Source organism: Capricornis sumatraensis, chromosome 4, assembly GCF_032405125.1.
Source record: "Capricornis sumatraensis isolate serow.1 chromosome 4, serow.2, whole genome shotgun sequence".
NCBI classification, from domain to species: Eukaryota; Metazoa; Chordata; class Mammalia; order Artiodactyla; family Bovidae; genus Capricornis; species Capricornis sumatraensis.
This window is the reverse complement of record NC_091072.1, coordinates 5,519,413-5,543,915: the sequence shown is the minus strand read 5'-3', so window position 1 is coordinate 5,543,915 and position 24,503 is coordinate 5,519,413. Positions and strand designations below refer to the sequence as shown.

General features: G+C 42.3%; 1 protein-coding gene across 2 annotated transcripts in view; it reads left to right on the top strand.

Annotated features, from left to right (window-relative positions):
• The first annotated feature begins 2,407 nt into the window (after positions 1-2,407).
• NGLY1 (N-glycanase 1) overlaps positions 2,408-24,503 on the top strand; it is a 59,483-nt gene continuing 37,387 nt past the window's right edge. Inside the window, exons 1-3 of one of the 2 annotated variants that reach the window (XM_068970954.1) lie at positions 2,408-2,547; positions 10,747-10,861; positions 16,499-16,744. In XM_068970954.1, coding sequence (XP_068827055.1) covers positions 2,408-2,547; positions 10,747-10,861; positions 16,499-16,744 — 501 coding nt within the window. Of the gene's footprint in view, positions 2,548-4,142; positions 4,178-10,746; positions 10,862-16,498; positions 16,745-24,503 lie in introns of those variants that run through there. The other variant, XM_068970955.1, reaches the window with a different exon arrangement.

Sequence of the window (24,503 nt, the reverse complement as noted above, 5' to 3'; positions counted from 1 at the left end):
CAGTGGAAGCTCACATATATACAGAGGAAGTTACTCACAGAATTTGACTGCCAGGGAGTGTTGGTGACCGTAACACCCCATGCTGTTCCCCCTAACACCCCATGTTAGCGGAGTTAAGAGCAAACTACTCTTTGCTGCAGAGGCAGAGTAGTTACACAGTTGAAACAGAGATGGTATGGCCATAAAGCCTTAAACACTTACTAAATGGCAACCCATTCCAGTATTCTTGCCTGGCAAATTCCATGGACAGAGGAGCCTGGCACGCTACAGTCCATGGGCATGGGATTGCAAAGAGTCGGACACAACTGAGCAACGGAGCATGCATGCATATGGCCCTTTATAAAAAATGTTTGTTGATCTCTATGCTATGGGATGAAAGGAGCCTGGGGCCCTGAATCATTACACGGAGGAACTGACAAATGAGAACTGCATTGTTAAACTGTTGTGTGAACAAGAAAGGTATTTACGTTAAATCATGGAAATCTTTAGTTACAGCAGCTAACAACAAATTATCAGTTAAACACACTATTCTTGGAACCTGGAATATTATATTTATTAACATACAAATATTAATATATAAATAAATATTTATTAAAATCTCACACATATCTGACAATTGAATAATAATTGAACCTGGAATATTATATTTATTAACACAAATAAATATTAATATATAAATAAATATTATATTTATTAAAATCTTCTCACACATATCTGGCAATTGAACAATAATTTAAGTAGATAGTATAGCTCAGGGCCTTGCTCAGAGATACTGGAAGAAAATTTCGAACTTAAAAAGCAAACTGAAGATAAAGCATCAAGAAAATTTAAAGAAACTAACTGAAACAAAAACTAACCTATTTAAAACCTATCGTCAAGAAATATTTGTTGAGGTTTGGAAAGGAATTTCTGCAAAGAAAGGAGGCATTGGTAAAGCACATTTTCAAAGGCATGGAGAGGCAGAGCATGGATTAAAGTGGTTAGGATCCATCTTCTAAGAGGAATAGAGGACACTCATCATAGCCTCTACCTGCACAACAAAGTCACAAATTGATACATACCCTTACTATATGGGATGCATAACTTGCTGTCTCCCCTTTCCCCTCTATCCTACTGTCATTTTTGGGTCTGTGTTTTATTTTGGTCAATAGAGTCCACCACCTGCAACCTGCAGTTTCGAAAAACACTTCTTTACAGAAGCACAATACTATCTGGGCTGGGAATGATGCAAGAGATTTTCAATAATTTATCTAGTTCTAAAAGGAATCCATAGAGGAGAATCCCAGCAGAGTTCATAGCTATGCCTTTGGTTTTGAAAACTGTTTGCTCCTTCCTCCTGGGGTCTTTCGTCCCTATTTATTTAGGAAGGCCTGACAACCTGTGAGGAGGAAGCCGTAAGATATTTTCATTCAGGAAAAAGCTGGCGGTTGGAGTACAAGGAGTTTCCCCACTGTCTTGGCTGGATCTATTGAGGCCAGCCTTGGGACACAGAGGAACCCAGGTTTCTGCGATGTACCAGCCAGCACCCACTAGCCCTGGCCAAAGCCCACAGCCCCCTGTACCAGCCCTTCCACCCCACCCCTGGCCCAGACTACTGAGTCAATTCCCAGGCAGGTTGGTAAGAAGCTTTCTCTGTCTCCTTTCATACTTTAATGAGACTGTTACACAAAAGTTCTTGAGTGATCAAGCCTGGTCCCTGGTCCCTGTTCCCGAAGGTAACTCTTCTTCGGAGATCACGAATCGGATATGTTTACTGGAAGCTATCACCACCAGACTGCTTCTGCTGCTGCTAAGTCACTCAGGCCTGTCCGACTCTTTGCAACCCCATAGACTGCAGGACCCCATGGACTGTATCCTTCCAGGCTGCTCTGCTCATGGGTTTCTCCAGGCAAGAATACTGGAGTGAGTTGCCATTTCCTCCTCCAGGGACTCTTTCCAACCCGGGGATTGAACTCGCGTCTCCTGTATGGCAGGCGGATTGTTTACAGCTGAGCCACTAGGGACGTCCAATACCCCTGGGCAAAGCCCCTTGTTCTGGAGGATCAAGACCCCGTCCCGGTCTGGTGGAAGCTCCTTGGGCCCTGACCACCAGGTTTCTCTCTCAGTCCAAAACCTCAAATCTCCCAAACAGCCCCCAGCAGGCGGGGACAAGGCCCCCGCCCCGCCTAGACGACCCAGTCCCTGGAGACCAGCCCCCGCCCTGGAGACCTCTCCCCCCTCTCCCCGCCCCGCCCCTGCCCCGCCCCCTTCCCCGCCCTCTCTCCCCGCCTCTCCCTTCACCTCCACCTCCGCCTCCCCCCGCCCTCCGGACCGGCCGCGGGCGCGGCGCGCCGGGGCGCCTGCTCAGAGCGCGCGCGGCGCGGGGCGGGAGCGGACGGCGCGGGGCGGGGCTCGGCCGCGTTCGAGCATGGCGGCGGCAGCGGCGGCGGCGCTGGGCGGCTCTGCAGGCTCCGCGTCCCCGGCCGTGGCCGAGCTCTGCCAGAACACCCCGGAGACGTTCCTGGAGGCCTCCAGGTTGCTGCTCACCTACGCGGACAACATCCTCAGGTGCGGGCCGCGGGGGGACGCGGACGGCAGGCGGGGCGCGGCGCCCGCTCGGCCCGGGCTCGGGGGGCGCCCGGCCGGTGGCGCCGGGGCGGGAGTCGGGGGGCGGGTCGCCGGTCCCGGGCCCCCCAGGACGGAGACCCGGCCCGCCCGGCCCCGCCCGAGGGGAGGCGGCGTCCCGACCTGACCTGGCGTCGCGCGGGGCGGGGACGGGGAGACGCGCCCGGGGCTCCGGCCGTTGAACCGTCTTCCGAGTCCGGACAGAAGCGGCCACAGGCGTCTCACGCCCCCTTGGGCGTTTTCCCCGCCGGGCGCCTTCACCTGCCGCGGGCGGCTGAGAAGTTCGTTAGGGGCGCGCCGTTCTCCGGCCGGCGTCTTGCGGGCGTCCTCGCGCCGCCGTCGTGTCCGCGAGGGTAGCCCTGGCCGGGGGCGCTTTGTTCACCCCCAGAGCTCCGAGGGACCTCGCGGCTTGGGGGCGTCGGGAAGTGGAGTTCGGACGACTTCCCTCGGCTCTTAGCTCCCACGACGTGGTGCCCAGAGGGACCTGAGGAGAGGGGGGCGGAGGGCACCTGAGGAGGAGGGTAGAGGCCGCCTGGGGAGGGGGGCAGAGGGGACCTGAGGTGAGAGGGGCAGAGGGCCGCCTGGGGAGGGGGGCAGAGGGCCCCTGAGGGAGGGGGCAGAGGGGAGCCTGAGGTAAGGGGCAGAGCGCACCTGAGGGAGGGGGCAGAGCGCACCTGAGGTGAGGGGGGCAGAGGGCACCTGAGGGAGAGGGGCAGAGGGCCGCCTGAGGAGAGGGGCAGAGGGCACCTGAGGGAGGGGGGCAGAGGGCACCTGAGGGAGAGGGGCAGAGGGCCGCCTGAGGAGAGGGGCAGAGGGCACCTGAGGGAGGGGGGCAGAGGGCCGCCTGAGGAGGGGGGCAGAGGGCACCTGAGGGAGGGGGGCAGAGGGCCGCCTGAGGGAGGAGGCAGAGGGGACCTGAGGTGAGGGGGGCAGAGGGCACCTGAGGGAGGGGGGCAGAGGGCCGCCTGAGGGAGGGGGGAAGAGGGGACCTGAGGAGAGGGGCAGAGGGCACCTGTGAAGGCTCCGCCCGCCGTCCCCCCTCCCCGCTTTTCTCCTACCCCTTCTCCCCGCTCTCCCCCTTCTCCCCGCTCTCCCCCTCGGATCTTCCCGACCCAGGGGTCGAATCGGGGTCTCCGCATTGCCCGCATTGCGGGCGGAGTTTTTACCAGCTGAGCCACCAGGGAAGCTCTTCATACAGGTAACCTTCATGACTTTACAAGTAAATCGGAGGAACAACACATGGAGCCCTTGTCCTGAGCCAGGTGCTCCAAGGGGTGCAGTGTGCACAGCGGCACAATTGTGACCTATGTGGGGGCTGTCTCCCTCCTCTGTGACATCTTCTCTGCCCGCCTTCCCTACCCCAGGAGGTCGAACAGCTCTTCAGAGCTCAAGGCTGGTGCCAGAGGACTCTGCCAGGAGTGAGCCCCGAGGCAGAGTTCTCCAGAACCCATGCGCTGCCGGGACCTCCCGCCTGGGGAGCCACCCAGCTGTTCAGACCCTGTTATTGGGAACAGGGAGTTGGCCTTACAAATAAGGATTCACTTCTGCTTTCAACCCCGTGAAACCACAGATGGTGAGATCAAGGTGTTGTGAGGAACGAAATCCTTTTGCATTGCAGTCATCAATAGGAATGTTTACCAAACTCATAGAAGAAATTTGGCATGCTGTTCGTGCATGTTACAGTCTTTACCATGGTTTATGTTTTCTGTCTTAAAAAATGTAAGTTAGAAGTTGAACTCATATGAGTGGAGATGGTGTGAAAAACTACCTGTTCTAGTTTGTCTTAAGTAGTAATATGAGTTCCCTGCCCTCATATTCTTATAGTTCAAACTCCTTTGGTCTTAGTGGAGGCGACCCATGTTTTCTTCCCCTTCCAAGTCCATTTACTAGCTTGTTTACAGAAAAGCCCCAGACTTCTTGAGCCCTTAGCCTTTCTACACTGCAGGTATGCTAGAGAACAGAGGAGACCACAGTTTTCTGTTTGTTTTGATGCTTTAAGAAATTCTTTGAACTTAGAGATAAGGGAGGGGGGGTTGTCTTGATATCCCTTGCAACTACCTCAGGGTAGTTATAGTATTTTACAGGGTGAATGCTGAAATGAGGATTTCATTTGCAGTTTGTTTTTGAATAGCTATATTTGTCACTACACACAGGTGAAAATAATACTTTGGGTTAAATTTTAAATTTCTGCTTCGGATGATGCTTATCCTGTTCCCCAACTAAGAGTCGTAAAGCTCGTGAAATTATAAAATGAAGTATATGCTATATTGCATGCACAATATACCATGGGTTAGAACCTTTTTTTTTTTTTTCCAGTTTGTTAACTTCTTGATAAAAATCTGCTGTCCTCAGTATCTACCTTTCAAGAATCTGTAATAGTTTTACTGACATTCCACATGGGCTTCCTGGAAAATTTGCTTCATTCATTCTTTAAAAAAACATTTTATTTCCCACTAATTTTCTTTGCGAACTGCACACAGTTACTGGTTATGAACTGCACTGGGTATGATTGGGAAGGGCTAAGAATGGAAAGTGGTTTCTTTCTTCAAAGAAAATATGTCTAGGAGAAAGACACAGATACAGAAAATAGCCATAGCATAATACCTGGAGGACAATTCGAGGATGATGTTTAAATGCTTACATATTTATATGAGAGGAGATAGCAGGGACCTGATGTGGAACGGTTTTGAGAAGAAAGGTTTGATAAGATGACATATATTTGATGTGATAGGCAACAGAAAGCACTTGTAGTTTCTAGACTCAGAGCATAATGAGAGATTCATGTAGAATGATGACGTAAGAAGACATGGGCATGGGTTTCACGTCTGAAGTTGTTGCAGTGAGCATGTGCGTAACTGGATGAATGGAGAGAGAACTGTAGGCAGGGGCTGGCAATCCTTGACTGAATGCCAGGGGTACAGCTGGTAACAGGAGGAGACAGAATGCCTGAGATAACTTCAGATATCTCATCTGGGTTACCACTGACACCTGGAGAAACTGAGCCAGGCAGTTAACGGAGAATGGATGAGTTTGTTGGCAACTGTATGGTGGAGAGTGTTTGTAATCAAACCAGTGAGTGGATTTAAGTCCCAGTCAGCCGTTTCCTAGAAATGTGATTATAGGCAATTTATGTAAACTCTGGGTATCAATTTCCTCATGTTTAACAACTTATTGACCAGAGACGTATTAATACATCTTTTGTTACCCAGATGTTATTGACCAGAGTGTTTCAGTACTCAACTACATAAATCATTGGCCACCGGTCTTAGTTTCTACAAAAATCCCCTGGTCAATAATGTGTTAACAGAAAAGAACACTTAAATTATAAAACTGTCGCAGAAATTAGAAATAAATAAAGGACATGGCACACATGTTTGTTTCTCTCATTCAGATTTTCATGTTAAGCTGGGTTATGTGCACGTTTCCCATGTTGTCAGCTACAGAGAATGGTAAAATTAGTTAGAGCCAGAGATGGTTCCTAGATGATTCTGAAGGCAGAGAGATGTTTTTGAAATTTTACATGTACGTCAGAATAACAGTTTTTCAGAAGGTCTAAGAAATAGTGTTTCAAATGACCTACAAAATGACTTCTGTGATCAGTGATAAAAATACAAGATTACAGAATTCACTCATGTACTAAGTTTCCATTTGTGAGAGGTCTTTCTGGGATTGTGCATTCCAAAGAAGAGGACAAGTAAATTGCTCAGATATACTTAATTCCTAGCATTTCAGAAATTCTGAAGTAGAAACATTTATGTTTTCCTTTTCTGAGAAAAGGAAAGTTGTGACTCAGTGGGAGGCTTTTTGCTAGTATGTCTTAAAATCTTAGAAATACAGTTGATTATGACTTTTAGGGTGAAAAGCAGGGGTTTTTCTTACTATTCAGTTGTAAATTGTTGTTCAGTTGCTAAGTCAGCAGGCTCCTCTGTCCTCCATTATCTCCCAGAGTTTGCTCAAATTCATGACCCCTGAGTTGGTGATGCTATCTAACCATCTCATCCTCTGCCGCCCTCTTCTCCTCCTGCCTTCAGTCTTTCCCAGCATCAGGGTCTTTTCCAATGAGTAGGCTCTTTGCATCAGGTGGCCAAAGTATTGGAGCTTCAGCATCAGTCTTTCCAATGAATATTCCTGGTCAGTTTCCTTTAGGATTGACTGGTTTGATCTTTTTGCAGTCCAAGGGACTCTCAAGAGTCTTCTCCAACCCCACAATTTGAAAGCATCGATTCTTTGCCACTCAGCCTTCTTTATGGTCCAGTATCCGTATGTGACTACTGGAAAAACCATACCTTTGACTGTATGGACCTTTATTGTCAAAGAGATGTCACTGCTTTTTAATACACTGGCTAGGTTTGTCATAGCTTTCCTTCCGAGGAGCAAACATCTTTGAATTTCATGGCAACAGTCACTGTCCACAGTGATTTTGGAGCCCAAGAAAATAAAATCTGTGTCTGTTTCCACTTTTTCTTCTATCTTCCATGAATTGATGGGACCAGATGCCATGATCTTAGTTTTTTTTTTAATGTTGAACTTCAGGACAGCTTTTTCACTTTCCCTTTTCATCCTCATCAAGAGGCTTAGTTTCTCTTTGTTTTCTGCCATTAGTGGTGTCATCTGAAGGCCTGAGGTTATTGATACTTCTCCCAGCAATCTTGATTCCAGCTTGTGAGCCATCCAGCCCGACATCTCACATGAAGTTATCTGCATATAAGTTAAATAAGCAGGGTGACAATATACGGCCTTGACGTACTCCTTTCCTAATTTGAACTAGTCCATTGTTCCACGTCCAGTACTGTTGCTTCTTGAGCTGTGTACAGCAGACCACGTTTTGTGAGAACTTTTCACTATGACCTGTCTTGGGTGGCCCTGCACAGCATGACTCAACTTCATTGAGTTAAGCAAGATCCTTTGCCATGACAAGGCTGTGTGATACATGAAGGGGTCAGTTGTAAATACAAACACTAATTTTTCTATAGATGAAACAATTTGGTAATACCTGTGGGTAAGACAACTCACAAGACACCAAAATGTTTTCAGAGTGATGGTTGAGTGAGATTCAGGAAATTTTGCTGCCCATTGAAGCCCCATATCTTCAACAGCATCATCTAGCAACCAGAAGAAACCTCAAGCCAAGGTGCAAAGTAACTGCTTAACAAGCAAGATAAATACTGGAAGTCGTAGAAATAATTAATGCTCAGCAGATATAGGAAGAAAAACATCAAAGAGTTATAGCACAAAAAAACTTGAGAAAAATCTGCAGAGAATTAACGGAATATCAGACAAAACTAAAGGTGATCCTTAGGGCTGCTTTAGACACCACAGGGTAAGAAGAGTAGTAATGAGCTCAAGGAGAGTAGCTGCACAAGGCTTAAACTGTGAAGCTAGAGTCTAGGCGTGTGTGTGTGTGTGTGTGTGTCTGTGTCTGTGTGGCGCTTTTCCAAAGGCAGGAAATGGGAGCTGATGGGTTTGAGGTCTGAAGGTCCTTAAGCCAAGTTCTCTAAGCCTTTGAGGGCTTAAGAGGTTGACTTTCACATCAGTCTATACACACGACCATGGCTGGTCTGCTCAACACATTTTAAAAGAGGAAGATAGGATTTGGGTTAACTGGACATTATTGCCATTTTTTTTTTGTTGTTTGCAATACGCATTGAATGAGAAAAACAGATGAATAGTATGTGAGGTTCAAAGATAGTGTAGAAAGATAGGAAATTGCCTATTAGATGCTAGAGAGGAAAATCTGAAATATACAAAGCCCATATCAAAGATGCTGCATCGACAGTTACTTTGAAACACATCAAACTAATTAGCAGAACAGCTTGTGAAAGTTCTATAAGAATTTTTAAACACTAGTGGAAAGGGGAAGAAAAATTAAAAAATTAAGTACAGTAAAAGACTTGACTATGTAGAAATCTGGGAACTGTTGGGAAAAAGTAGATTAAGAGCTCCGGCACTTTTGCACCAGTAGACTGTACCATCCTGGTGGTACTGGTTTGTTTATCACCCTGTGGGATGTGTTGAGAATCATGAAAAGATGCCTCATTTATGTGTAACCAGCTTTGATAAAGGTAGGGTTATACTGTCATTTAATGTTTACATTGTAAGAAAGAGTGGCACACTTGTGACATAGTGTAGCAGAGAAGCCAGGGATGCTAAACATTTTCCTGTGCCCAGGTAGCCCCCACAACAAAGGCCAAAGGTCAGTATTGTCAAGATTTAGAAACTGATCTAATACACAGAATAAAATAGTAAGGCACATGTCTCTCCTTGTGTTTCTGTCATTTTATGGCAGTGACCATTTTATGACCTGCAGTGAAGAACAGTGCTTTTGTTTTTAATTTCCAATCCTTTGTGGACCTATAACTTTGTAAAATACAATGAAAATTTCATGGCAATGTCAAGTTACTGTAATAATTAATAATAATTGAATGCTCTCAATTTCTGTATTCCTAGGCTGCAGTCCATGGAGTCACGAACAGTCAGACACGACTGAGCGACTTCACTTTCACTTTTATGCATTGGAGAAGGAAATGGCAACCCACTCCAGTGTTCTTGCCTGGAGAATCCCAGGGACGAGGGAGCCTGGTGGGCTGCCATCTATGGGGTCACACAGAGTCAGACACGACTGAAGTTGCTTAGCAGTAGCATGGATGAATAGCAAAGAATAGATTAGCACCAATCTGGACAGTTTAAAGAACACTATATTAAAACTTTTGTCTCCGAATATTCTGTAATAAACTTGTGTAGTTTTTGAAATTAAGGAAAAGAGGTTTTAAAAAAAAGTTTCATGTAGTGTTTATGACAGTTTTTTAGCAATAGGAGCTGCTCGATGGAAAAAAATGTGAAATTTGTTGAAACTTCCACAATTAAAAATCCCTATTTTGGTTTTGTTTTTACATCACAGTATAGAGAACATGTATAAGTTTAGGACTAAGGTGGCTGGTTATCTGCTAGCATTTGTCCACCCTGCCATTCCAGACCCCAGACTGATGGTCTCAGGACTTCTGTGGACACCTGACGCAGCCACAGAAACCGTAGTGTCGTGCTGAGGGAAGCCACTGCCATTGGACTTCCCTGGTGGCTCAAGATGGTTAAGAGTCTGCGTCCAAAACAGGGGACCTGGATTTGATCCCTGGGTCAGGAAGATCCCCTGGAGAAGGGAATGGCAACCCACCCCAGTATTCTTGTCTGAAGAATTCCATGAACAGAGGATACAACCCATGCGATCACATAGAGTCGGACATTACTGAGTGACTAACACTTTAAGTTTCACCATTTTTAAGGGTGTCACTGTCAGATATGAAACCTACTTATCCTAAATTATGTTCAGAAGGCCTTTTTTAGTATAATACCATGGTTGTCTCTAACTTTTTTTTTCCAATAATCTTTCTGGTTTATCAAGATTATTAAAAATCTCAAAAATGTTTCATGTGCTGGTCTCACCCCCTGTGTAATATTCAAAATCTTAATCATTGTAAAAGAAATTCATATCTTCATTTTATATTATTACCATACTTATTGTGACAAAAATATATCTTGAGCTGAAACAAGACTTGTAGTAAAAACAACCATTGGCCTAGGGAAGGAAGAAAAATCAAATGACTGTTAAGTTTTAACTAGGTTCGTGTTTGTCAGAAGTAAAGTCTTTGAGGAACTTTGGTTCATTTTTATGTAACTTCTTAGTTTCTTGTATTCATTAATTTCACAAGCATTTATTTTTAATAAACTATAAATTATTAACACCATCTACATGTCAGGTGTTATCCTTGATGATTGAGATCCATCAGAACAAAACAGGCAAAACTTTCTGCCCGTGTCTGGAGCTTGCTTGAGTTTTTTTTTCCTTAGCAGTCCCAAAACTCATAAAGGTCTCTAATTTTAACAGCACAGAAATAGAAATTTGCATGTATTTCCCTCCTGGCAGCATTACTATGATCAGCTGTGAAGGTAAACAGTGATATTGTGCTAAATGTGCCCTGAGGGAAGAATCACCAGATCAGGGTGTCCTTCCACACCGGCTGTCTGTAAAGTCGGGCTCTCTCCTGCCTTGAGGGAATATAGCCAGTATAAAACATAGAAAGAATGTAAAAACACGGTGAAAATTATAAATTGTTATATATAATCAGACTTTTTTTTTTTTTTAATCAGAAACCCTAATGATGAAAAATACAGATCTATCCGGATTGGAAACACTACTTTTTCTACTCGACTCTTGCCTGTCAGAGGAGCTGTTGAATGTTTATTTGAAATGGGATTTGAAGAGGTAAGTGTGTTCATGGCTTTCTCTGCAGTTTATGTACAGAGCATTCATTGTAGTGTTGACCGGTGATTTCTAAACAAGATAATATTTTTTAATTGATTCGTTCAGGAAAGCTGGGGAACTAGTTATTTCTTCACTTATTGGACATTGAAAAATCACTGTAAATATACTTTAAAATCACAGTGAAATATAACTGCTCTCCCATGGGGAGAGTTCTTAACATCTCCGTCCTTTAGGGAGGTCAGACGTGCAACCCAAGGACTAAATTGTGGCTCTTTTTAGACTTTTAGCCAAAATCTACTATGTGAGCACAGAAGAGTGGCCTCCAACCCCCTGGAAGAAATGAAAGGGTAAAAACGGAAAGGTCGAGTTAGCAGCCATATGTAAGGGTTCTCTTCTGTGACAGAAGAGAAGACTCAGTGTTTTGTGTTTGTTTTTATTTTTAGGTCAGACAAAAACTTTGGTGTTTCCATCTTGTGGAGTCTGTGGCATAGTTTAATTTTATGACACAGGAAAGTAGCTGTCCAGATGATGAGTTTTCTGTGTGTACGTCTGTGCTTAGCCATTTCTAGTTTATGGAGTACTGAAAGACATCAAACCTGGTTCTAGAGACTGAGTGATCAGTAGCAGTCAGAGCTGGCAAGGCTGTGGCCACTGTTCAGGAGGTGCTCTCGCTGAGTGGCTCTGGGTGCACTTGCCTCCCCACCTCTCTGCTTCCCTCCCCCCGTCTACTTCAGGCCTTAGGAATCCAGTGGTGAAGAGGTAACAGATCCCATCTCACGTGGAGCTTGAATTCCAATAAGGCAGACAGACAGATGTGAAAACATAGATGAAGTAAGGCTTGAAAAGACATCATAAGCCACCGTAGTTGGGAGCAGCCACGTAAGGAAGAATGGTCGGGGAGGCCCTGGAGATCGTTTGAGCTGGGACCTGAGCGAGGAAAAGCAGTTCAGGTCCCTGACGCTCTCGGGTGAGCGTTTTCCAGTCATGGAGATTGGCCTGTGCAGAGGACTTCTACCAGGTGTAGTTTTGGCACAGAAAGTAGCCACAGAGGTGGGCAGAGGTGTGGGCATGGAGTTTGGGGAACTGTGGTAAAGACGACTTGGTGACAAGTGGGATGGGAAGCCACTGAAAGGTTTTAAGCAGGGAAGAATATTTTTAAGCATTGCCCTAGCCATTGTAGAGAGAATATTCTGAGTGTTCTGCATGAGGGTGAGGGATAAGCTCCAGGGCCAGGGAGAAAGCTTATTGTTCCCATCTCTCTGAGAAATGGCAGCGGTTTGTGTAAGCTCCGTGAGGGCGGGCTTTCTGTCTGTGGTGTTCCCTGTGCTCTGGCTCCTGGGGAGGAACCAGTACACAGAGGTGCTCAGTAAATGTCTGTTGGGTTAAAGACCGACAGCAGCGGGAATGAGGGAGTGGAAGGATCCAGAATTTCTCTTTTGAAGCAGAGTCTGTGGGACTTGCTGATAAATTAGATGTGGAGTATGAGGGAAAGGAAGAAGTCAGGGTAATATCTGGGTTTTGGTTTGAGCAACTGAGTGGATGAGAGTTCCATTCATTGAGACAGAAAAGTCCTGGAGGGTAGCAGGTATCTCAGGAGGAAAAACTACTAGCTGTCTTTTGGATAGTTGTAACTGGTACACTGTTAAATATTCAGGTAGAGGTGTCAGGAGAGCGTGAAGGCTATGATGATTGCAAAGGAGAGGCCAGGGTAGTCAATTATCGTGTCATCTGCTTGTAGCGGCTCACAAGCATCTGACCATAAAGAAGTTAAAACTATAGACAGGGAAAATTGAGAACATTGCTGATTTTGTTCAAGGAAATGCAAATTTTTTAGTCAAATGACAGGAAAATTAAGTAAATGATTCTTGGGTCGGGAAGATCCCCTGGAGAAGGGATATGCTACCCACTCCAGTATGCTTGGGCTTTCCTGGTGGCTCAGTTGATAAAGAATCTGTGGACAAAGGATTAATTTCCAAAATATACAGGCAACTTATACAACTCAACACCAGAAAAACAAACAACCCAATCAAAAAGTGGGAAAAAGGCAGACATTTCTCCAAAGAAGACATAAAGATGGCTAACAAACACATGAAAAGATGCTCAACATCACTCATTATTAGAGAAATGCAAATCAAAACTGCAGTGAGACATCACCTCACACCAGTCAGAATGGCCATTATCAAAAAGTCTACAAACAATAAATGCTGAAGAGGGTATGGAGGAAAGGGAACCCTCTTGCACTGTTGGTGGGAATGTGAATTGATACAGCCTCTATGGAAGACGGTATGGAGATTCCTTAAAAAACAGGAATAAAACCACCATGTAACCCAGCAATCCCATTCCTAGGCATAAACCCTGAGGAAACCAAAACTGAAAGAGACACGTATTCCATTGTTCATTGCAGCACTATTTACAATAGCTAGAACACGGAAGCAGCCTATATGTCCATTGACAGGTGAATGGATAAAGAAGTTGTGGTACATATACACAACGGAATATTACTGAGCCATAAAAAGGAACACATTTGAGTCAGTTCTAATGAAGTGGATGAATCTAGAACCTATTATACAGAGTGAAGTAAGTCAGAGAAAGATAAATGTCGTATATCATATAATCATAAATTATATATATAAATCATAAATATAATGCATATATATAGAATCTAGAAAAATGGTAATTTATTTACAGGGCAGCAGTGGAGAAATAGAGAATAGACTTATGGACATGGGGAGAGGGGAGGAGAGGGTGGGATGTATGGAAAGAGTAACATGGAAACTTATATTACCATATGTAAAATAGATAGCCAGTGGGAATTTGCTGTATGGCTCAGGAAACTCAAACAGGGACTCTCTATTAACCTAGAGGAGTGGAATGGGGAGGAAGGTTCAAAAGGGAGGAGATATATGTATACCTATGGCTGATTCATGTTGAGGTTTGACATAAAACAGCAAAATTCTGTAAAGCATTTATCCTTCAATAAAAGTAATTTAAAAAAAAAGAATCTGCCTGGGATATGGGAGACCTGGGTTCGATCCTTGGGTTGGGAAGATCCCTAGAGAAGGGAAAGGCTACCCGCTCCAGTATTCCTGCCTGGAGAATATCATGGACTGTATAGTCCATGGGGTTGCAAAGAGTCAGACATGACTGAGTGACTTTCACTTTCAAGTAAATGACAACTGGAGACTACTAGTTTTTTATTGTTAAAGTTTGTTGTTAAAGATTCAATGGAACCAGATTTCTTTGAGCAGATATTTGAGTTCCAGGAGAGGTGGCTAGCTGTTGCAGTTGCCTGGGAATGTACTGGTTTCAGCAGTGAAATCCCACACCTCAGACAACCCCTCCACCACAGGCGGACTTGCTGTAGGTTGGCTATACCAGTGCCAGGTGACAAGCCAGGTTGAGACTTGGAGTAGTATTCGACACAAATGGAATCACAATCTCAGAAAAGGTTATCGTGTTTTCAGACTAATTTATATTTAGAGTTACTGGCTGGCTTTGGACTTCACACTTCAGGACCTGTAGAAGTAAATGTTTTATCAGTGTTAGCCAGTAGAACTGAAACTGAACTTTGCCTGCAGAAAGAGACTTGGTGGGCTTTGAGGTGCAGTGGTAATTCAAGACCTGTCCTGAAATTTTCAGACTATTCTTTTTTATGAAAATTCTGAGGAGGAGCTGGAGAAAGACTGGGATTCACAGGATGGGTGACCCATCAGGCTAGCTTAGTGGAGTGGTTCTCGCCAGGAGCCGTACCCACCCCCAGGGAGGAATGGGCATCATAGTTTTGGTTGTCTGGGTGACTGGAAGATGTCACCAGCATTTATTGGGCAGGGACTGGGTTGACTTACACCCAGCAGTGAGAATTGCCTCAGCAAGAATGCGTTGAGAAACACAGATTTTGTCAAATACTGGAATCCTGGTTGGTTTCTTAAAATGTTGTTTGATCTCATGCATTAAGCCTGTAGTTTTGTCTTTTTCTGAAAATGCAGTGCTGTTGATTAAACTTTTTGGTACAGACACTTCGTTCATAATCACACATTCTTTCAGGACTGGTCCTGAGGAGATGGAAGGGACGGCCTCCCCGCACCTTATTATGGGGGCCTTTCTGAGCTGTTGACCAGGCAGACCGCTGCCTGTGGGGCTCCCCATTTCCTGTCCATGGTGTCGTCTGGTTTCCTCTGTGTTGCCCTGCTCACTGTGCGAGCTCAGAGGCCTCCCTGTTTGGTTTGAAAGCAGGCGTCTGGTTTCTCTTTCTAGACCTTGTCATAGACAGAAGGTGGTTCCTTTCTCATGTTGGAAAATTCAGCGTGTTCTAGTTTGTGCCAGTCATTGTGTGTGTAATCATGGCAACTGTCGTAATGCTTTGCTCTACCCTTCCACTTGTTTGTACAGGCTTGTGGGATTTGATCTCTGTTCAGTCTTGGATGGAGGTAGTTACAGCGTAGCAATTATGGTTGTGTGAATCCTTTCACTGAGGGTTATTCAGAACATCAAGCAGGTTATTTAACTTTTGAGCCTTCATATTTTCATATGAAAAGCAGGGCTAAACCTAGTACCTACCTTTCAAGGTGGCTATAAGAATTCTTTAGGTAATGTGTGCACAGTACCTAGAAACACATAAATGCAATAGATGATAGTGATCTTTTTTAACGGCTATTTTGGGTAATATATGGAGATCGCTGACCTCTCCCAACTTTTTAAAAAGGATTCACTTGGGATTGATCTTCATGTCGTTATTGACCAAGGTCTTGGTCAGTTGATTCCTGTAGATCTGCCATCAGCAGGGAATTACAGTCATTCTCAATTGTGGAGTTTAATTTAAATGCTCATGATCTGCAGGTTGGTCTGCTGCACGTTACAACTGTTTTCTCCCATTTGCAGTTGGCAGAATTGCTGTTTTAATACTGTTGGTTCTCAACACCTTAAACCTCGATTGAATAAATTTTCACTTTACTTTTTGTTTTTGTTTTGTAATTTGCCGACTGTTTTACACTGTGAGCTTTGTTGTAATGTTTATTGTACCTTAGGGCACTCTGTATTATGTGAATTCATTAACTGAATCACTTCTTAAAGAATTGGATTTTTTTGTTTATTTGGTTGGTTGGTTTGTATCACCTTTGTATTACTAAATAGCAATCTGTAGTTTTGAAATGACCATCAGGGTATAATTTTTGTTACCTTAGAAAATTAGTGGACCCCATAGACTTCTAATCATGCAGCTATTCTTAAAGACTTGAGCAAGATTCGAAGGTTGGTATAGAACTTGTTATTGGTTTTATGTGATCATTTTGAATAGCCATATCGATAGTATCATTGTAGGAAATTTCATGGAGAATAGTTTTATCAAATCGTATTACAGAGAAGATAGGAATGTGCTTTTTTTGCAGTCTTTAGGAGGCTTTCTGACTTATTACAGTATTCCTAAAAGATGGAATGTTTTTAAAGATCTTTTGAACCAATAAGATAGGCTAAACATTTGATGCTAAAAAGGAGACAGATTTTAATTTTCTGGTATACCTTTTCCTGTAATTTTTTTTTTTAAAGTGCCTTAATGGTACAAAGAGAATGATTGTTAAAGTATGATGTATTCTATAGTATTGGCTCCATTCATATATATTTTCGTAATTTTTTAAACTCCAGGGAGAAACACATCTTATCTTCCCTAAAAAAGCTTCAGTGGAGCAGCTGCAAAAAATCCGTGACCTGATTGCCATAGAGAGAAGTAGCAGATTGGATGGATCAGAGAAGAGCCATAAAACAGAATTATCTCAGCACCTTGCACCCAGCTCCCAGCTTCCTACAGCACCGTCTTCACACCCTGATGGGGTGACCCAGTCTCCAGGGAACAGTGAAGGGCAGGCATCCAGACCCCCAGTGGCTCCAATGGTATGTTAGAGTTAACCCTTCCTTGACTTGTTCTTTTCAAAGTGTTGAAACAGCAGAAGCTTTACTTAGATGACTTCATTTAAAGGAAATTATCCTGCTTACAAAAATCCTTTTTAATAAAAGTCTTTAAGCATTTTACTCATAAATTTTCAGAAAAATTTTTGTCAGAAAAATTGTCATGATTTTTCTGTATTACTTTTGTCAGTAGCCAACTTAAACTCATGTCCTGTTTTAATTTTGTAAAACACCTTGTCACTTTCCTCAGTCCAATAGAACCTTACATATAGAGTCAGTTGTTAAATCTCTTTTTCTCTGGCTGAATAATTCCAGAGCCTTTAACCTAACTTCCCTGGTAGTCAGGTGATGGCAGTCACCCGTTAGTGTGGGCTAGGAGTGTCCTAAGCTTGTCTCTGAAAAATAAAGAATAAAGGTGGTAGGGGCCGACAAAGAAAGAGACAGGGTAGAGACTGTCCTTTTATATAATTCCTGATGAGTGGTTTCCCAACTTTTTTTTTCAAGAAGATGACTCTTCTAAAGCATATTCTTTTATGCCTCAGTTGACTTAGGTTAACCTTTAAGTCTTTATAATATTTTCCCCTCTCATTAGCTTCACAGCTAATATTTATTTATAATAATAAACATAATTTTGTTGATGAATGCTTCCAAGAAGCAGTTACTGTGTAGTATTGAATTAACTAGTAATGATATTAAGTGGTTGTGGGAGTCAGGTGATATGGCATGTTGAAAGCTTAATAAACTGTGAAGGGCTTAAAAATTTGCCCTTGGTAACAAGGCTGCTGCTGCTGCTGCTAAGTTGCTTCAGTCGCGTCCGATTCTGTGTGACCCCATAGACAGCAGCCCACCAGGCTCCACCGTCCCTGGGATTCTCCAGGCAAGAGCACTGGAGTGGGTTGCCATTTTCTTCTCCAATGCATGAAAGTGAAAAGTGAAAGTGAAGTCGCTCAGTCGTGTCCGATTCTTAGTGACCCCATGGACTGCAGCCTACCAGGCTCCTCCGTCCGTGGGATTTTCCAGGCAAGAGTACTGGAGTGGGGTGCCATCGCCTTCTCCGTTGGTAACAATGATTCTTTCTATAAAGTATCACAGCTGCTGCGTTTAGGACAGAGTTATCATAAGTAACAAAAAAGAGGGACCACCCATCTCCAGTGTGACAGAATAGTAACCCTAGTTAGTCCAGTCCTTAGAACACTGATTTCCACTCTTTGTTTGCACATCTTACCAGTGACAAAGTGTTGAATACATAACTGGATAAGTGTCTCTTTACTTACAAGTTGCGTACTTCTTTGTGTGTATGTTAATATACCTTAAACAGGAGTCACCTACAGGATTAAAGCATGTCATTCGTTACACTTGGGGTAACTGGGGTCTTCATCAGTTTTGCAGTTAAGGTTGATACAGGTATAGAAGCATGCTTAACTTCTTTCTTGGTTTTTAGCATCTTATGAGTTTTCTAATTAAAGTGTGAAATATAATCTTTTGTTTTGAATCTCAGTATTACAGTTTAAAATGCACTATTGACCATCTTAGAAAAACATAAAATACAGGAAGATATTTTATTTTACAAAATAGCTCTTTGCTGGACTAGTTAGAATTTCTTTTTTACAAGTGTTCTGGCGCAGAAAATCCATTCAAATTTTCTGAACCTTCTTTAACCTCTTTAATTCTTAACCTCAAAATTTAGTTATAGTTTGAGGTCTTTAGAACTCTGCTAATTGCCAGAAAACGTATGGATACTTCACTGAGAACAAAATGACATTCTATTGTCAAAACCAATGCAGAGTTTAGAAGCAGTGAACTTCAAACACATAAGCTCTTAGAAGGCTGTTGTATATTTACTCTTATTTCTCTAGTTCCTGGGATATAGTATGTTTTCCTGTGTTTCTTAAGGGAGTTGGGAGAAATCAGAATGAATCTTTTATTTATATATATATATATATAATTTTATTTATGCATTTTTGGCTGTGCTGGGTCTTTGTTGCTGTGCAGGCTGCTCTCCAGTCGTGGAGCAGGGGCTGCTCATCGCCGTGGTTTCTCACGTGGAGCACTAGCTCTCAGGTGCACGGGCTTCAGTAGTTGTGGCACATGGATCTTCCCAGACCGGGGATCAAACCCGTGTCTCTGGCATTAGCAGGCAGATTCTTTACCACTGAGCTACCAGAAAAGCCCTAGAATGAGTGTTGTTTTTTATAGCCAACTCCTAGTTCTATGGATCGCTGAAACACACTGTTTTTAAAAGTATTTTGTTACTTAAGCTCCATCACTGTTAATGGCTATACTACAGAGTTTGAAAACAATGAAAACACGACAACTCAAAACCTATGGGAGGCAGCAAAAGCAGCTCTAAGAGGGAAGTTTATGACAATACAATCCCACCTCAAGAAACAAGAAAAACATGGAACAGACAACCTAACTTCACACCTAAAACAACTGAAAAGAACAAAAACCCCCAAAATTAGTAGAAGGAAAGAAATCACAAAGATCCAAGCAGAAATAAATGAAAAATAAATGAAAGAAACAAGGGAAAGTGAAAGTGAAGTCGCCCAGTCGTGTCCAACTCGTTGTGACCCCGTGGACTGTAGTCTGCCAGGCCCCTCAGGCCATGGGATTTTCAAACAGAGTTTGACAGTTATGTTCTCCTGCCTTTCTCATTTTGAGTGTGGATATTAACTGAATTAAAATGGACCAAGTCAAATAGCAGGAGAGAGATTAACAAAGCATTTAACTGCATATAAACTAGATATGTGCTGGGCACTGATGAGCTTCTTAACTAATATAATATTTCTCTGATTGAAACTGTATCGAGTAAAAATTTTGAAATAGAAGGCGACATGATAGTCACTGATGATGTAAGATGTAAAATACTGGAATATATTGGTGCTCAATGTCAGTAGTTTACTTAGAAACTTATCTTGCTGCTTTTTCTGGATATTTTATGTAAATGGAATTATGCACTGTGTATTCTGCCTCAGGCTTCTTTTAGTTTGTTTTTGAAGCTGATCCATATTGCAGGCTGTATTAGTATTTTCTTCCTGTTTATTGCTGAATAGTATTTTCTGGAGAGCATTTGGGTTTGCCCTGTTGGCCTTGTTAGTGGGCAGTACTGCTGCAAATGTCTGCAGACCAGGCTTTGTGTGGACATATGTTTTCACTTCTCTTGTGTAGATTCCTAGAAGTGAAGCCACTGAGTTATATCCCAACTTTTATGTTTAATGTTTTAAGAAAGTGCAAGCTGTTTTCCAGAGCTGATACAGCGTCCTGCATTCTGACCAGCAGAGTGTGAAGGTTCTAATTTGTCAGTGTTCTCATTGATACTTGTTAATGGCTTTTTTAGTCTCCTCTGGTGGCTCAGTGGTAAAGAATCCACCTGCCAGTGGAGGAGACTTGGGTTTGATCCCTGGGTCAGGAAGATCCCTTGGAGTAGGAAATGGTAACTGGCTCCATTTTTCTTGCCCGGGGAATCTCATGGACAGACGAATGGCATGTTCTTTATCTATTCCTCCATTGACGGGCATTTAAGTTGCTTCCACGTCTCGGCTGTTGTAAATAGTGCTGCAGTGAACACTGGGAGGTTTGTATCTTTTTGAATTATGGTTTTCTTCAGACGTATACCTAAGAGCAAGATTGCTGGATCTTATAGTAGTTCTCTGTGCTGTTCTCCCGGAGGAGGGCATGGCAGCCCACTCCAGTATTCTTGCCTGGAGAATCCCATGGACAGGGGAGCCTGGTGGGCTATAGTCCACGGGGTCGCAAAGAGTCAGACGCGACTGAGAGACCATCACTAACTCACCCATGCTGTTCTCCACAGCGTTTGCACCAATTTACATGCCCACAGACCAGGGTAGGAGGGTTCCCTTTTCTCCACATTTGTTCTTTGTCGACTTTGACGATGGCCATTCTGACCAGCGTGAGATGATACCTCATTTTTAGTTTTGATTTGCATTTCTCTAATAATTGGCATTCTTGAGCATGTTTTCATGTGCTTTCTGGATATCTGTATGTTTTCTTTGGAGAAATGTCTATTTAGGTATTGTGTGTATTTTTTAATTGGGTTGTTTGTGTTGTTTTTTTTGATCTACACGAGCTGTTTATATGTTATGAAGATTAATCTTTTATTGGGCTTTTCCTTTACAAATATATTCTCCCATTGTTTATGGTTTATGGTTTTCCTTTTCTGTGCAAGAGCTTTTAAGTTTAATTAGGTCTCATTTGTTTATTTTTTAAAATTTTCGTTAGTATGTAGATCCAAAAAGATATTTGCTACAGTTTATGGCAAAGGATGTTCTATGTTTTCCTCTAAGAGTTTTATAGTGTCACTTAAATTGAGGTCTTTAATCCATTTTGAGTTTATTTTTGTTAATGGTGTTACAAAATGTTCTTGTTTTATTCTTTTATGTGTAGCTCTCCATTTTTCCCAGCACTGCTTATTGAGGAGACTGTCTTTTTCTTCTTTGTATGTTATACTGTGGCTTTGTTTCTGAGCTTTTTCTCCTGTTGCCTTGGTCTATATTTCTGTTTTTGTGCCAGGACCATCTGTCTTGATTAGTGTCACTTTGTAGTATAGTCAGAAATCAGGGACCTGATTCCTCCAGCTCCATTTTTCTTCCTCAAGATTGCTTTGGCTATTTGGGGTCATTGTGTTTCTATATAAATTAAAAAATTTTTTTGTTCTAGTACTATGAAAACTTCCATTGGTAATTTGATAGGGATTGGGTTGAATCTGTAGATTGCTTTGAGTAGTTATTTTGATAGTATTGATTCTTCCAATCCAAGAACATAGTATATATTTCTGTGTCATCTTCATTTTTTTTTTTTTTTAAGCATCTTATAGTTTTCTGAGTCATAGGACGTTTGCCTCCTTAGGTAGGTTTATTCCTTGGTATTTTGTTCTTTTAGATACAATGGTAAATGGGATTATTTCCTTAATTTCTCCTTCTGATCTTTTGTTGTTAGTGTATAGAATTATGTAGATTTCTATGTATCAATTTTGTATCCTGCAACTTTACCAAATTCATTGATGAAATCTGGTCATTTTCTGGTAGCATCTTTAGGATTTTCTATGTGTAGTAGTATTTCATCTGCCAACAGTGACTTTTCCTGTCGAAGTTTTCCTCCTACTTTTCAAACTTGGGTTCCTTTTATTTGTTTTTCTTCTCTGATTGCTGTGGCTAGGACTTCCAGAACTTTGTTGAGTAACAGTGGCAAGAAGAGTGGACACCCTTGTCTTATTCCTGATCTTAGAGGAAGTGCTTTCAGATTTTCACCATTGAGTAAAATGTTAGCTGTAGGTTTGTCATATATGGTCTTTTTTATGTTGAGACATGTTCCCTGTACACTCACTCTCTGGAGATTTTATCTTAAATGTTGAATCTTGGCAAAAGCTTTTTCTGCATCTCTTGAGATGATCATATGGTTTTTATTCAGTTTGTTGTTGTGATGTATCATACTGATTAATTTCCAGATAGTGAAAAATCTTTGCATCCCTGGGATAAATCCCACTTGATCATGTTGTATAATCCTTTTAATGTGTTGTTGGGTTCAGATTGCTAGTATGTTGATGATTTTTGCATCTGTTCATTCATAGTGATGTCAGCCTGTAACGTGTGTGTGTGTGTGTAATCTTTGGTTTTGGTAATTAGGGTGATGGTGGCCTTATAGAATGAGTTTGGAAGTATTCCTTCCTCTGCAATTTTTTGGAATAGTTTTAGAAGTATAGGTATTAACTCTTTTCTAAATGTTTGATAGAATTCTCCTGTGAAGCCATCTAGTCCTGAAGTCTTGTTGGGAGTTTTTTCATCACAGTTTCAGTTTCAGTACTTGTGATTGGCCTGTTAATATTTTCTGTCTCTTCCTAGTTCAGTCTTGGGAGATTGTACCTTTTAAAGGATCTGTTCATTTATTCCAGGTTGTCCATTTTATTTGCATATAGTAGTCTCTTATGATCCTTTGTATTTCAGTGGTATCTGTTGTGACTTCTTTTTCATTTCTGATTTTTTGATTTGAGCCCTCTCCCTTTTTTCCTTGATGAGTCTGGATAAAGGTTTATAAATTTTTATCTTTTCAAAGAACCATTGTTCTTTTCTGTTGTTTGTTTCTATTTCATTTATTTCTGCTCTGATCTTTATGCTTTGTTTCCTTCTAGTGACTTTGGGTTTTGTGTGTTCTTCTAGTTGCTTTAGGTGTAAGCTTAAGAGTTTTGAGATTTTTCTTGCTCCCTGAGTAAGATTATATTGCTATAAAGTGCCCTCTTAGAACTGCTTTTGCTGCATCCCATAGGGTTTGGATCATTATGCTTTTGTTTTCATTTGTCTCTAAATATTTTTTAATTTCCTCAGCGACCCACTGTTTAGTAGCATATTGCTTACTCTCCACATGTTTGTATTATTTACAGTGTTTTTCTTGTTTATTTCTAAGCTCATAGCATTGTGATCAGAAAAGACGCTTGATGTGATTTCAGTTTTCTTAAATTTACTGAGATTCACTCTGTGGCCCAGCCTGTGATTTGTCCTGGAGAATGTTTTATGTGCACTTGAAAAGAATGTGTATTCTGCTGCTTTCACATGGACTGCTCTGTAAACATCCAGTAAGTCTGGTTGGATGTGTCATTTAAGACCTATGTTTCCTTGTTGATTTTCTGTCTGGATGACCTGTTGGCTGATGAAACTGGGGCGTTAAGAGTCTCCCACTGTTACTGTGTTGCTCTCAGTTTCTCCTTTCATGGCTGTAAGCATTTGCCTTATATAATGAGGTGCTCCTGTATTGGGCGCATATATATTTACAATTGTTCTGTCTTTGATCTGTTGATTTTTATATGCTGTCCTTCTTTATCCCTTCTAACAATCTTTATTTTAAAGTCTGTTTTGTCTGATGTGAATATTGCTGCTTCAGTTTTCTTTTGATTTCCATCTGCATGGAATATCGTTTTCCATCCTCTCACTTTCGGTCTATATGTGTCCCTGCATCTGAGGTGGGTTTCTTGTAAGCAGCATATATGCCAGATCTTGTTTTCGTATCCGTTCACCCAGTCTGTGTCTTTTCATTAGCGCATATAGTCCATTCGCATTTAAGGTAATTATTGATAGTATATTCTTAGTGCCATTTTGTTAATTGTTCTGCATTTGTTTTTGTAGGCTTTTTTCCTTCTTTTCCTCTTATGTTCTCTTGTGGTTTGATGACTGGCCTTTAGTGTTGTGTTGGGTTATTTATTATTGGTTATTCTTGTCTGTCATGTATTTTCGGTTTTCAGTTATGGTGGGGTTTTGATATAGCCTTCTGTGTATATGAACAAGATTTGTTGTAAGTTGCTCAGTTTTGAATTTCAGATGTGTTTGTGCTCTCCTCCTCTCACAATTGTTAGTTTCAGTATCATGTATGTGTGTGTTGTGTGTGTGTGGTAGGGGCGGGGGTGTGATTTCTGATCTTGACTGTATGGTTGCCTTTACTGATGAGGTTTTTCACTGATCATTTTCCTGTTTCTAGCTGTGGCCTTCCCTTTTCCTCTTAGAGAAGTTCCTTTAGCATTTGTGGCAAAGGTAGTCCAGTGATGCGGAATTCTCTTAGCTTTTGCTTGTTTGTAAAACTTTTGATTTCTCCATCAAATCTGAACAAGAGCCTTGCTGAGTAGAGTCTTCTTGGCTGTAGGTTCTTCCCTTTATCCCTTTAAATACAGGGTGCCGCTCCCTTCTGGCCTGTGGAGTTCCTCCTGAGAAATCAGCTGATAACCTTATGGGAGTTCTTTTGT